This window comes from Tachysurus fulvidraco, chromosome 13 (genome assembly GCF_022655615.1).
Source record: "Tachysurus fulvidraco isolate hzauxx_2018 chromosome 13, HZAU_PFXX_2.0, whole genome shotgun sequence".
NCBI classification, from domain to species: Eukaryota; Metazoa; Chordata; class Actinopteri; order Siluriformes; family Bagridae; genus Tachysurus; species Tachysurus fulvidraco.
In genome coordinates this window covers 7815254-7828357 of record NC_062530.1, presented here as the reverse complement: position 1 = coordinate 7828357, position 13104 = coordinate 7815254, and the positions used below count along the sequence as shown (strand labels likewise).

The following is a 13104-nucleotide window of genomic DNA, read 5'->3' as shown; positions in this document are numbered from 1 at the left end:
GAGCAGACAGCAGTGTCCATGTCCATGATCTTTATGCTGCTGAAAGGATTATGTCTAATTACTGCTTACACATGGGAGTGGTGAGACAGGAAGCCAAGACGAAATAATCAGATGGACTGAACATCCTGTTATGTGCAAATACCTTCTCCTATCGGCTCGTCTTCCTATTGATATCGCTAGATAAACATTTGATAAGCAGCTCTAAGAAGGATGCGTTAGAATGGCTTGCTAAAAGAAACAAATGCACTGATATAAATCCTGCATTTAAAGATCATGTTTGGAAAATTGATTTTTGTATCGCCTTCAGTTGGTGGAAATCAACCTCGAGATTCTTCCAGGTTGAAGAAATCTTTGTGTGATGAAAGGGATGAGGAAGCACACTCTAGTTTTGATGATTGATGTATTTGTTTAATGTCATTTAATTTCTATAACTTCTATATTTACATTTACAGCATTTGGCAGACGCCCTTATCCAGAGCGATGTACATAAGTACTTAAATCTCTAGCACTGAATACATTAATGCTGGCTCTCTAGGTTAAATACTTAAGATACCATGAGTTTAAAACATTTGTACAAAGTTACAATGAAAAAGTGTCAAAGTTTTTTTTTTTTTTTAATGCAAAAGATAAGGAAAGAAGTGCTAGTTGAAGTGTTTCCTGAATAAGTAGGTCTTCAACCGCCGCTTGAAAATAGCCAGTGACTCAGCTGTCCGGACCTCTAGGTAAAGTTCATTCCAACACCTTGGTGCCAGAACAGATAAGAGTCTTGTAGTATACTTGCCTCTTACCCTCTATATCAAATAACCATAAAAATGTGTGTAGTTAAACATATAATTATTTCCCCCAAACAGTAAACCAATATAAGGATAAAAACAAGTTCTGCAATCATTAAGATCCTAAGTAGCAGTAGCAGCATTAAAAAAAGGAAGTTCATCCAGATCTTTCAAATAATAACTAAATAAAACTAACCCATTTTAAAAATTAAGCTCTTGATGTGCACTCTTTGGCATTTACAAGTAAATAGCTTACTTTTTAGGCTGATATACATCGTGTACTTAGCATCGTGTGTATATTTGTAACCTTTTCACTGGTACATTTCCAAAACATTCAGCCCAAAGGTCAACGGTTCCATGAGTCCATACCGTACATTACAGTAGAATCGAGTTCACAAAGACCTTATCAGTTTCCCTTCATGACCTGATGTGTCTTTCAACTTACACTTGCAGGAACCTTTTGAAGAACGGTAGCATGTTTCCACTGGTGGAAAACAGGGTCCTTTTTCGTCTTCCATACTGAACATAGTGCTGAATTAACTTTACAGAATAAAAGGTTTGCTAATGAATGCTTTAATAATACAGTATATCAGAAAGGTTGTGAGCTAAAAAAATCTAAAACAGAGGATTATTGTGTATAGGTAACCTAGACATATCATGTCCACCAAGCTGCTAAGGCTGGGCCCATGAGCAAGGCCCGTAACCCTCAATTGCTCAGTTGTATAAAATCAGATAAGTTGCTCTGGATAAGGGCATCTGCCAAAGGCCATAAATGTACAAAAAAAAAAAAAAACGCAGCCGCATGCTGTTTATAACAACAATGTAAAATCACATTTTGCGCACTGCCATGTCAATTAGTGTGAACAAAAATTTAGCTTTGAATAATCAGCATTATTTCCAACACCATAATTTTCATTTAAATAAAATCCTTCATGTTCTAATATTTAGCTTTACTTTGGCCTTGTGCCATGACAGCCATAGTTCCTGTAATGAGTCTGTTTGTGTTCTCCTTTGTTTCTGCCTGCTGTCATTCCCTGCTGTTAATTGTTGACCCCGCCCACCTATTTGTTACCATGGACATTAATTGCACTCAATCTCTTCCCCAGGTGTTTTGTCTTAGTCTTTGTATGTCTCCGTCTTGTGATTGGTTCTCGTTCACTATATGTACTCTGTTTTGTTCACTTCCTGGTTGTGAGTCGTTGTTAGTATGCCCTGTCCGTTTTGCCTGCTTGTTCGTTGTTTGTTTCCTGTTTTTTGCCCATTAAAGGAATAGCTGCCAATGGATCCGCATTCGCCTGTGACTAACCGTGACCGTTCCTTCAATGAGATGGAAACACCAAACAGGACCTTGACCAGGAACTGCCCATTTTGGGGGGTTATACAATTCCGTTCCTCAGAAGGTTCCAGAACCTCATGAGAAAGGAAGGAAGAACAGTGTAGCTGATTTACACACTGCATTTCCTCCATTTGCTGTGGGATCGACTGGCTAAATAACAGAATAAATAACAGAATTATTCAATGGAGTTATGTGCATGATCTGTCAGGTCTCCATGAGCTCACTCATCTTCAGTAACTACTTTATCCTAGTCGGTGGATATGGAGCCTATTCCAGAAAGTCAGTTCATGTACAAATTTACACCTAATGGAAATTCAACTTGTGCTATGTTTTTTGAAAGGTGGGTAAAAATTCAAATGGATGGGAATATCAGGATTTGAACCTGGGACCCTGGACCTGTAAGGTACAAATGCTACCTTCTGTATCTCTGCTCCCCATCATGAATTTCAGTCAGTTGATGGAGAACTAGAACTGCCCTTAAGAGGACAGCTGAGATTAAATCAAATGTAAGGCAGCAGTGCATATCTAGGTAGCATGACATGGTGGATCTCCAAACTTCATGTCCCATGCAATCAAAACTGTCATGCAACAAGACAAGCTTTTGGTCTAATCCAGTGGTGCAGAAGGAGCCCCAGGGTTTAGGATCGATCCTAAACTTGAGTTACTGTCTATGTGGAGAATTACATGTTCTCGCCATATCCGTGTAGTTTACTTCTGGCACCTCACCTCATGGATCTCATAGACTGGCACCTCACCTCATGGATCCAAATTCCCAATGAAGTCATCACTATGTCCAAATTTACTTCATAAACACATTGTAGGTTTCACCCATTTGTTTTCTTGACTATGAAAAAAAAACAGGCATATGTTTGCTGTATGTTGCCATTCCTTTATTGCAAGACATTTATTAGCATTGAAATAAGTATTGATGAAGTTAGCTTGGTCCAGTGTCTGTATATAAGAGGTATTAGAATTGTGCTTTATTAGATATTCACTCAGAATTTCTCACTTCACACTACTGGCAGATTTCATCCCTGGCCAGAAATTCCAGCAATAATGTGCGTATAATTAGTAGTCGGTGATATTCAAGGAATAGTTCTGAGGAATAATTACTTGTCAGATAAAATAGCTCAGAATCGAAACAAACAAACATGTGTGGCTCAATCAACTCCGAGTTTAGCTGTCAGAGAAATGACTGTCCCTCATCATTACAAAGTCCTTCAAGGCTTCATGAACATTCACTTCCTGCACTGAAAAACCAGGAAACATCTTTGCCTACTATGTTCCTCCACTGGAAATGAATGAGGTCATATTTTCTGAAGCTTCTCAGCTTGAAAGAAAACGGACAAACCGAACTTCATTATACAATCTATTAAGCTTGTCATTGTTGTGGTTGAAGCTCTTAAATGATCAAGTTTAAACTTTAATTTATATGTTCTACATTATATACGACTTGAGCCTAACAATTTTGAAGTGTTTAATCATATAAAAAAAAAATCCACTCACTAGCTTCAGATCCGGCCAGAAGGACCATGAGAGACCTGTGTGTGATTAAGCTAGATTTAGATAATTTATAAATAAGAAATATTTTATATGTTTGGGTTTTTACACTTTTTAAGAATTTGACTCATCAGTGCCCAAATGTTTAGTGATCCAGCATCCATGTCAGTGTCCTAACATAGTGTGCACAACACAGTGATTCACCACCTAGCGTGTTAGCTAGCATGCTAATTGAGACATACCTGTTGTCATGGTTGAAACTCTAAATACCTTTTTAAAAATGTTAACTCTAAAGCTAATCCATCACACATTTCTGGGTTAAGGAATGTTGCAGTGTAATACAAAGATACACTTTTTAAAACATACTCGAATAGGAATATGATGTATAAACAATGGATAGGTCTGAACATAAAAACAACCTATTTTCTTGCTTTGTAATGTTTCACGGTATGTGCTTAAGGCTAACTCGTACAATGAACACATCTTCACTATCAAAAAAGATGACGTTCAACACTTTTTATAAACTGCAGCTGTGAAACTGTTTAAACAGTAGTTGATATAACATTCATTTCTCCGTTGATGTCCGTCATGGATATCGTCTGCCGTATAGGGGTATAGAGTAAAGATTAATGAACTCCATACACACCATAAACATCACACCTGTATATCCACCTATTATTTAAGTTATGATAATTCACATTAAATTCATGCAAACTCTGGGCTCTTGACCTGTAGTGTGTTGTTTGTGCTACTAATTTCCAGTTACTTTTTGCTGTAATGTCTAGCAGCACTAGCAGCTGTTTATTAATTAAATCTATTGTTAGATAATTATATATTCAGTATGTATATGTACATTTACGTTCTAACTCTTCTCACCATTATAGGATGTAAGATAAAATAAAATACCCCATTCAAACCAACACCTATTTCAAGTCCTGCTAAAAACAGATACCTTCCTATGCTCCTGTGCAAAATCAATATTTTAAAACATTATCCAGCATTTAAAAAATTGAGCGAAGAAACAATGTTCATGCTTCCATTTTTGTTCAGTTTCTCTTCTTTCTCTTCTTGACAGCATGAAGGTTCTGGTCCTTGTGTGGTGGGCTCTTTGTTGTGAAAGCCATACCGACTTTATTAAACAGCAGGAGAGAGCATGCCATGCCTGAACAACACACACACACAAGAAAAAACAGACTTCTGCTTTACTGATCCATGCAGCATAGCCTGTAAGATGCACTATTTTGCTCTATAGAAAGTTGTTCAGCAAAGCAGCATACATGTCATCACTGTTGCATTAGGTCAATTAAAATTCGTTTGTTAGTTTTGCGTGCTCCTCCAGCAGTTTTGCCAGTGTGCCATGAGCATACTGCTAATATGCTCATTGCTAGAATTGTTAGTATTTTGAGATCTGAAAATCCTATAGTGAGAACTTGAAATTAGCATGTGAGATTTTAGAGCTCAGGGGCCACCAGAGCTGAGGATGTACCATACTGTAACTTGATTAATAAACAATGTGTAAGCAAATGTTTAGGCAATCAATCTACCGTGCTGTCTTCTGATTAAACAGAAGATATAACTAAATTCAGTAAAAGACCCAGTTTATTGCTAAAATGACATTTTCCCCCGTTTATTTACAGTAACTACAGCTGCTATAATGTAAGGACAGGATAACAGGAAGTAAATTGTAATGTGGATGTTTAACAGCCTAACTGTTCATTGATAAAAAGTAATAAATAAAAAATGTTAAATCATTGAGAACTCAGAAGATTCTCGGGAAAAATTAGGGGAAATATTGGGAAAATAATCAACTTCAACCTCAAATACATAATCAACTAGTCCTTCAAAAGATTAAGCAGTATTTGTGACATTCTGAGGAATTAGTGATTTTTCACACAAATTCACCCAAAGCTGGCTTTGAATTTGCGTTTGAAACATACAGTACAGCTATCATAGAAAGTAATAACATATGTGCATTCACTGGTAGGAGTTTAAAAGTAAAATCCTGTGCCTGAAATTTGACAAATTTATGTAGATTTGTGCTCTGTGATGATTTAAACAAGAGAAAATCTCAAATCATATCAACAGTGGAGAAAATGTATAATGAATCCAAGAAGACGGACGTCTCACCTAAAACGGGTCCCAGCCAGTAGACAAGCCCATTCTTTGCAAATGTGCTGCCAGTGCAGGGGAACTGTGCTGAGAAAGCCAGTGCTGGGTTGAACACAGCTCCTGTTGTGCTGCCACCTGAAGGGAAACACAAATCAGACAGAATTAATGAGGACCAGAAGGCTGCAGTGAGGACTGCACATGTTCTTTCTACTCATTCTACACCCACTGCTCTCCGTTTTGCCCTCAACAAGGCAGAAGATTCCTCTGTCGGGATTGTCAACTAGGGTTGGGTATCAAAAGAAATTTTCCGGTTCCAATTCCGGTTCCAGTTCCAGTTCTGCCTTACGATTCCCGGTTCTGATTCCGATTCCATAATAAAAGTGAAAAATAATGCACAATACTTAAACAATTCCATTTGTGTTAATTAAATCACTCTTTAAATATTTTAAACAGAACATTTCAATTCATATCAATTTAAATTTAAATAAATCCAACATCAAATTTAACATCCAGAATTACAACTTAGCAAAACAATTAAAGTAAACAGTGTAAACAATTAATATTCATGAGGTAAGACGTAGCTATTTAAAGCTTTGCCCGCCATCGCATCGGAACCGCATTTGGAACCGAAATGTAAAAATTCTGCACGGTTCCGGTTCCCGTTAAAAAAAGAACCGGTTCTGAATAAGAACCAGTTCTCGGTTCCCAACCCTTTGGCAAGAGCTGTAATATGCTGAAAACAACAAAAAACCCCACTTGTGACCTTTGACATCAGCTGTCACACGTTTAACCATTCTAGTGGTTAAAGTTGAGAGGACACTGTTGCTATAATGTGGACACAGTTCATAAGGTAGCTAAAGACATTTTCCAGCTTCCAGACATGCCAATCAACCTACCATGCATGTCTTTGGACCGGGGGAGGAAACCCCCGAGGCACGCGGAGAACATGCAAACTCCACACACACAATTACTTTGTTGATTACGTATGCTAAAAAGTAACACATTACTGTTAAAACTAACTTTTTGTTACTTTTTTAAAGAAATAATGAGCATTTTTCCACTTTGAGAAACTCTTCTTGCTCTCGCCTTGACTCGCCATTACTGCCACACATACTTGAATAAATGGAAAAGTTTAAAAGTAACCCTACGTGTAAAAGTGACCCTAAGTATAATAGTGACTAAGTATAAAAGTGACGAAGTATAATATTGACTAAGTATAAAAGTGACCCTAAGTATAAGTGACCCTACATATAATAGTGATCCTAAGTATAAGTGACCCTAAGTATAATAGTGACCCTAAGTATAATAAGTGTCACGGATACGCCAGGTTCTCACAACACTTCCTTCAGATCTCAATCACCGGAGTTCTGATAATCATCACCTGGCGTCACTTAACACTAATTGCTCACAGTCTATTTAAGCCACGCTCTCACCTTCATTCACCGTCCAGTCTCATATTCTATGCTTACTAACTCGACTCTCTCATTCTTCTTCTCAGTAGTGTTTCCAGATCCTGATCTGCACGTTACCAGATTCAACTCCTTATCGAGCGTGTGTTTATCAGAGCACGGGCGAAGCGTCCTTCACCACGTCTCCAAGCTTTGCAGTGTTACCTCAGACCTGAACTATCAATAAACACTGGTTTTGATTTCATCTGTTCGTTCATTGTCTTCTGTAAGTTACAGAAGACTGGACCAACCAAACCTCATGTCAACTCAACCCACGTACGTCCTCCAAGGATTAGTTGACGTGCTCAGGCAAGAGCTGCAGAGAACGCCGGCACCACCGGCGCTACCAGCTAGCAACCAGGCTAGCAACAACACTGTAGTCACGGTTCCCATCCAGCGCCCTATTCCGGCAACGCGGAAGTCTGCAAAGGGTTCCTGCTACAGTGTTCTCTAATCTTCGAGATGCAACCCTCTCGTTTCCCCACCAAGCGAACCAAGGTATCATTTATCACCTCACTACTCACCGGTAAAGCTCTCCGCTGGGCAGATTACCTCTGGCACCAGAATGGCTCATTCCTGCACTCGATCTCCGAGTTCACAGCGTACTTCCAAGAGGTCTTTGGCATTCTGGTGGGTGACACCACCATCTGCGACAAACTATACCATATCCAGCAGGGAAAATCATCAGCGGCCGAATACTCTCTCCGTTTCCGCAATCTAGCGGCAGCTAGTGGCTGGGATGAAAGGGCATTACTCACCACATATCGTAATGGTTTGAAACCAGATCTCCGTTTACAACTCGCAGCATTCGACGACTCCATGGGTCTGAAAACTTCATCCAGCGAGCCATCTGCACTGAGCAACGCATGTCTTCATGCTCCATCTCGTCTTCACCTCCGGGAGTGTCGGCGAAAACGCCTCAGCCCGGACCCGAACCGATGCAGCTGGGCTCATCGCGGATTTCGTTTCCAGAGCGACAGCGTCGCCTCAATGCTGGATTATGCCTCTACTGTGCGAGCAAAGATCATCTCATCTGTAAATGCCCAGTCCGTCCAACTCGAGCCCTGGTGAGTACGGTTCACACCGAACCCTCAGTTTCTTCACCTCTCACCACCCCAGTGCAGATTTCTCTTCCTCATGTCTCCATTTCTGTCACCGCTATGATCGACTCAGGTTCGGCAGGAAACTTCATATCAGTGTCACTCGCTAACCAACTGAAGCTGACACGCGAGCGTCTCCCGCGCAGACTACAGGTACATGCAGTGACCGGCAAACCACTTAACCGAGCTCCAGTGACACAGAGTACTAGCAAGGTGACACTAACGGGGGGCGTTGTTCATCATGAACAAATAAAGTTCCTTATCCTAGAACATTCTACTACAGAAGTGATCCTGGGTCGACCCTGGCTAATACAACACTGTCCCAAACTCTCCTGGAAAAATGGTGATATAAAACGATGGGGCGATGGGTGTTTCCCACAGTGCTTCTCAACAATCCCCAAATCGAAACCAGTCGTCAAGTCTTCCTGTCTTCAGCACCTCCATTGAGAGCCCCACAGATAACGTCTCCGTTTCTGTGCCTAAGGATTATGATCACTTTCGTGACGTTTTCTGTCCAAAGAGAGCATCAAAGCTTCCACCTCATCGTTCCTGGGATTGCGCCATTGAACTCCTCCCGGATGCACCACTGCCAAAGGGAAGTGAACTCGCTCACTATCCCATTACAAGAGGCGATGGAAAAATACATTCAGGAAGCTCTCGCTGAGGGCTACATTCGGCCTTCCACCTCTCCTGTCGCATCTCCATTTTTCTTCGTCTCCAAAAAGGATGGGGGCCTGCGCCCATGTATTGATTACAGGGGACTCAACAACATATCCAAGTAGTTCCGTTATCCACTTCCTCTAGTGCCCACAGCCTTAGAAAAACTCTGTGGCGCAACCATATTTTCTAAACTTGACCTTCGTTGTGCATACAACCTCATCCGTATCCGTCAAGGGGATGAATGGAAAACTGCCTTCGTGACCCCTACCGGACACTACGAATATTTGGTCATGCTGTATGGCCTTGCTAACGCGCCCGCCGTCTTCCAGGATTTCATGCATTCTATCTTCGAGACATTCTCAACAAGTACGTCATGGTTAACATTGACGACATCCTCATCTATTCGAGAAACACCAAAGACCATTATAACCATGTGTGTGAAGTATTGTGACGTTTTCGCAATCACTCTCTCTATCTGAAGGCCAAGAAATGTGAATTTCACCAGAAAACGATCCAGTTCCTGGGGTATGATGTATCAGAACGTGGCGTCAGCATGGACGATAAAAAGGTGGTAGCGATCACAACCTGGCCACCACCCAGCTTTATAAAGGAGCTCCAAAGATTCCTGGGATTCGCGAATTTCTACCGTCGCTTCATTCGGGACTTCAGTCTCATCGTTACTCCACTCACCACAGCGCTTCGTGGAAACCGTAAGAAACTCATCTGGACTCCAGACATGCAAATCGCATTCGAGAGACTAAAAAGGGCATTTTGCGAAGCGCCAGTACTGGTTCAGCCAGACCCCACAAAACCTTTCTGGGTAGAGGTGGACGCATCCTCCACCGGCGTGGGCACGGTTCTGGCACAAAGGACAGGCGAATCCCCCGCTCATCATCCATGCACCTTTTATTCATACAAGTTCAGTTCGGCCGAGAAGAACTATGATATCTGCGACCGTGAACTGTTAGCCATAAAAATGGCACTGGAAGAGTGGAGACACTGGCTCGAGGGAGCCAGACATCCTTTCATCGTGATCACAGATCATAAGAATCTCCAGTACTTGAAGGAGGCCAAACGAATGAACTCTAGACAAGCCAGGTGGGCTCTATTCTTTACACGGTTTAACTTCTCCATTTCCTATCGACCAGGTTCAAAGAATGGACAAGCAGACGCACTATCACGGATATTCTCACCAGAAGAAGAAAAGCTGTCTCCCGAGCCCATCCTAGCGGATAAAATCTTCGCATGCCCAATTGAATGGAGCGAGGAGGATGAGATCCCAGACACTCCATCACCTCCTCCAGAGTGTCCGCCTGGACGTAAGTTCGTCCCTCATTCACTCAGGACCACATTGATTGAAAAGAGTCACTCGTCTCCAGGCACGGGACTTCCCGGTGTGAACCAGACTGTCACCGTGCTGCAGCAGCGCTACTGGTGGCCCAATATGAGGCAGGATGTGAACCATTTTGTCCAGGGCTGCCGGGATTGTGCAATGGCGAAGACACCCAGACAGCTTCCGTGTGGCAAGCTCCTACCTCTCCCCGTTCCTCGTCGTCCATGGTCGCATTTAGGAGTAGATTTTGCCACCGATCTGCCGGTCTCCCAAGGTAATACAGTCAATACATACATCAAAAATGTTACAGCTCATCCCGATGAAAGGTCTTCCTACAGCGATGGAGAGCGCCGAGGTGCTATTCCAGCAAGTATTTCGCCATTTCGGGCTCCCAGAGGACATTGTCTCGGATCGGGGCCCCCAGTTCATTTCCAGAGTCTGGGAAAGCTTTCTTCAGGCTTCTAAGAATCTCTGTCAGTCTCTCTTCAGGCTATCACCCGCAAACTAACGGACAAACGGAGCGTATGATCCAGGAGGTGAGCCGATTTCAGCGGACATTCTGTCACCAGCATCAGAACTCCTGGAGTCAATTCCTCCCATGGGCTGAGTATGCACAGAACTCGTTACGCCAACAAACCACCGGTCTTACTCCCTTTCAATGTGTTCTAGGCTATTCCCGTGGACCGAAGAACCATCAGAGGTAGAGTCAGTCCAACAATGGTATCGGGAGAGCGAGAGGGTCTGGGAAACCGCGCACACCCAACTCCGAAGTGCCATTCAACGACAAAAGACTAATGCAGACACACGACGGAGAACAGCACCCCAATACAAGGTGGGAGATAAAGTCTGGCTATCTACACGCACCATACGTCTTCGCCTGCCTTGCAAAAAGCTCAGTCCTCGGTTCATCGGACCATTCTCCATCACCCAGGAAATCAACCCGGTGACCTTCCAGCTACATTACCCGGTGACCTACCACTCACACTATCGCATCCATCCCGTATTTCATGTGTCCTGTCTAAAGCCCTACCACTCACCTATATCTTCTTCCTCTAGAAAATGACCAAACAATTTACACGGGGCGACAACTTCTGGATTCCAGGCACCGTGGAGGACACCTCGAGTACCTAGTGGACTGGGAAGGGTTCGGCCCAGAGGAACAGTCATGGGTGCCGAGGGCAGACATCTTAGACCCAGAGCTCCTACGTGAGTTCCACGAAGCGCATCCTGACAAACCTGCACCTCGAGGTAGAGGTCGTCCTCCCCGGCGCCGTAGATCGCAACGGTCCTCAGGAGCGGACCCTCAGGGGGGGTACTGTCACGGATACGGCAGGTTCTCACGACACTTCCTTCAGATCTCAATCACCGGAGTTCTGATAATCATCACCTGGCATCACTCAACACTAATTGCTCACAGACTATTTAAGCCACGCTCTCACCTTCATTCACCGTCCAGTCTCGTATGCTATACTTACTAACTCGACTCTCTCGTTCTTCTTCTCAGTAGCGTTTCCAGATCCTGATCTGCACGTTACCAGATTCAACTCCTTATCGAGCGTGTGTTTATCGGAGCACGGGCGAAGCGTCCTTCACCACGTCTCCAAGCTTTGCAGCTTTACCTCAGACCTGAACTATCAATAAACACTGGTTTTGATTTCATCTGTTCGTTCATAGTCTTCTGTACGTTACAATAAGTGACCCTATGTAAAAAAGTGACCCTAAGTATAATAGTGACCCTAAGTATAATAGTAACCCTAGGTATAAGAGTGACCCCAAGTATAAGAGTGACCCCAAGTATAAGAGTGACCCTAAGTATAATAGTGACCCTAAGTATAAAAGTGACCCTAAGTATAATAGTGACATAGTGACCCTAAGTATAAAAGTGACCCGAAGTATAATAGTGACTAAATATAAGAGTGACCCTAAGTATAAGAGTGACCCTAAGTATAATAAGTGACCCTAAGTATAATAAGTGACCCTAAGTATAATAGTGACTAAGTATAAGAGTGACCCTAAGTATTATAGTGACCCTAAGTATTATAGTGACCCTAAGTTTTAGAGTGACCCTAAGTATATAGTGCATGATATACAGACTCAACACTATTTATTGTATTGCATTTAGTGTGCTGATATTATATATGACTTAACCCAGATCTCCTTATCACAATGACACACCTGCATACACCACTGTAGTGATCACGGCGGCTACAGCGTGCACTCTGTACTTTTCTTCCACACCGCGCGTGAGAGTCACGGCTACGTGCACAACAAATGCGCACGCGAGCTCCACGGTCACGGCTTGCAGCAGATGCACGTTAGCGATCGGACTCGCGCACGTGAAGCCTGCTCGCTCATGGCGCGCGTGTAGATCCGAGAATCCGAAAGCCCACGTGCGGCGCATGGCCAAAGAAGCAGCCACGGACGCAGCAAATTGGCACGCGGTCCTCCGCAGTGCGCATGCGCCATCCAGAGAGTTACACCAGTAGCGCTCGAGCGTCGCATTTGGGTTACCGGTAGCGCCGCGGAACGTCAGCGCGTGGATCACCGACACAACGTAGGTGAGGCTTAGAGCGATTTCAGGCGCATCTTCTGACAGAAGCTTTAACTCGTGAGCGCATGCGCAAAGCTGAACCGTAGAAATGATCTCCGCAGTGTAGATTCCACAATCTCTCCTGTTCCCAGAGAACAGGCTTGGAATCGCTCTCCTCACAATCTCACACACAATGACGATCCCCCCGAGCACACACAGAGATACCGACACGACAGACATTTCCGCAGATTCCCGTCACCGTCACATCTCTTTCATTATCAGACCAGTTCTGTAACTTTACCGTTACGCCTTTAG

At 43.0% G+C, this 13104-nt stretch overlaps 1 protein-coding gene across 1 annotated transcript; it reads right to left on the bottom strand.

The window, feature by feature from the left end:
- Positions 1 to 2977: 2977 nt before the first annotated feature.
- On the bottom strand, positions 2978 to 13104 carry aqp11 (aquaporin 11). The gene is made up of 3 exons (XM_027145494.2): positions 12435 to 13104; positions 5737 to 5853; positions 2978 to 4771 (listed from the first exon to the last, which is right to left on the bottom strand). The coding sequence occupies exons 1-3, from the start codon at positions 13027 to 13029 to the stop codon at positions 4656 to 4658; spliced, it is 828 nt and encodes a 275-aa protein (XP_027001295.1). The 5' UTR covers positions 13030 to 13104; the 3' UTR covers positions 2978 to 4655.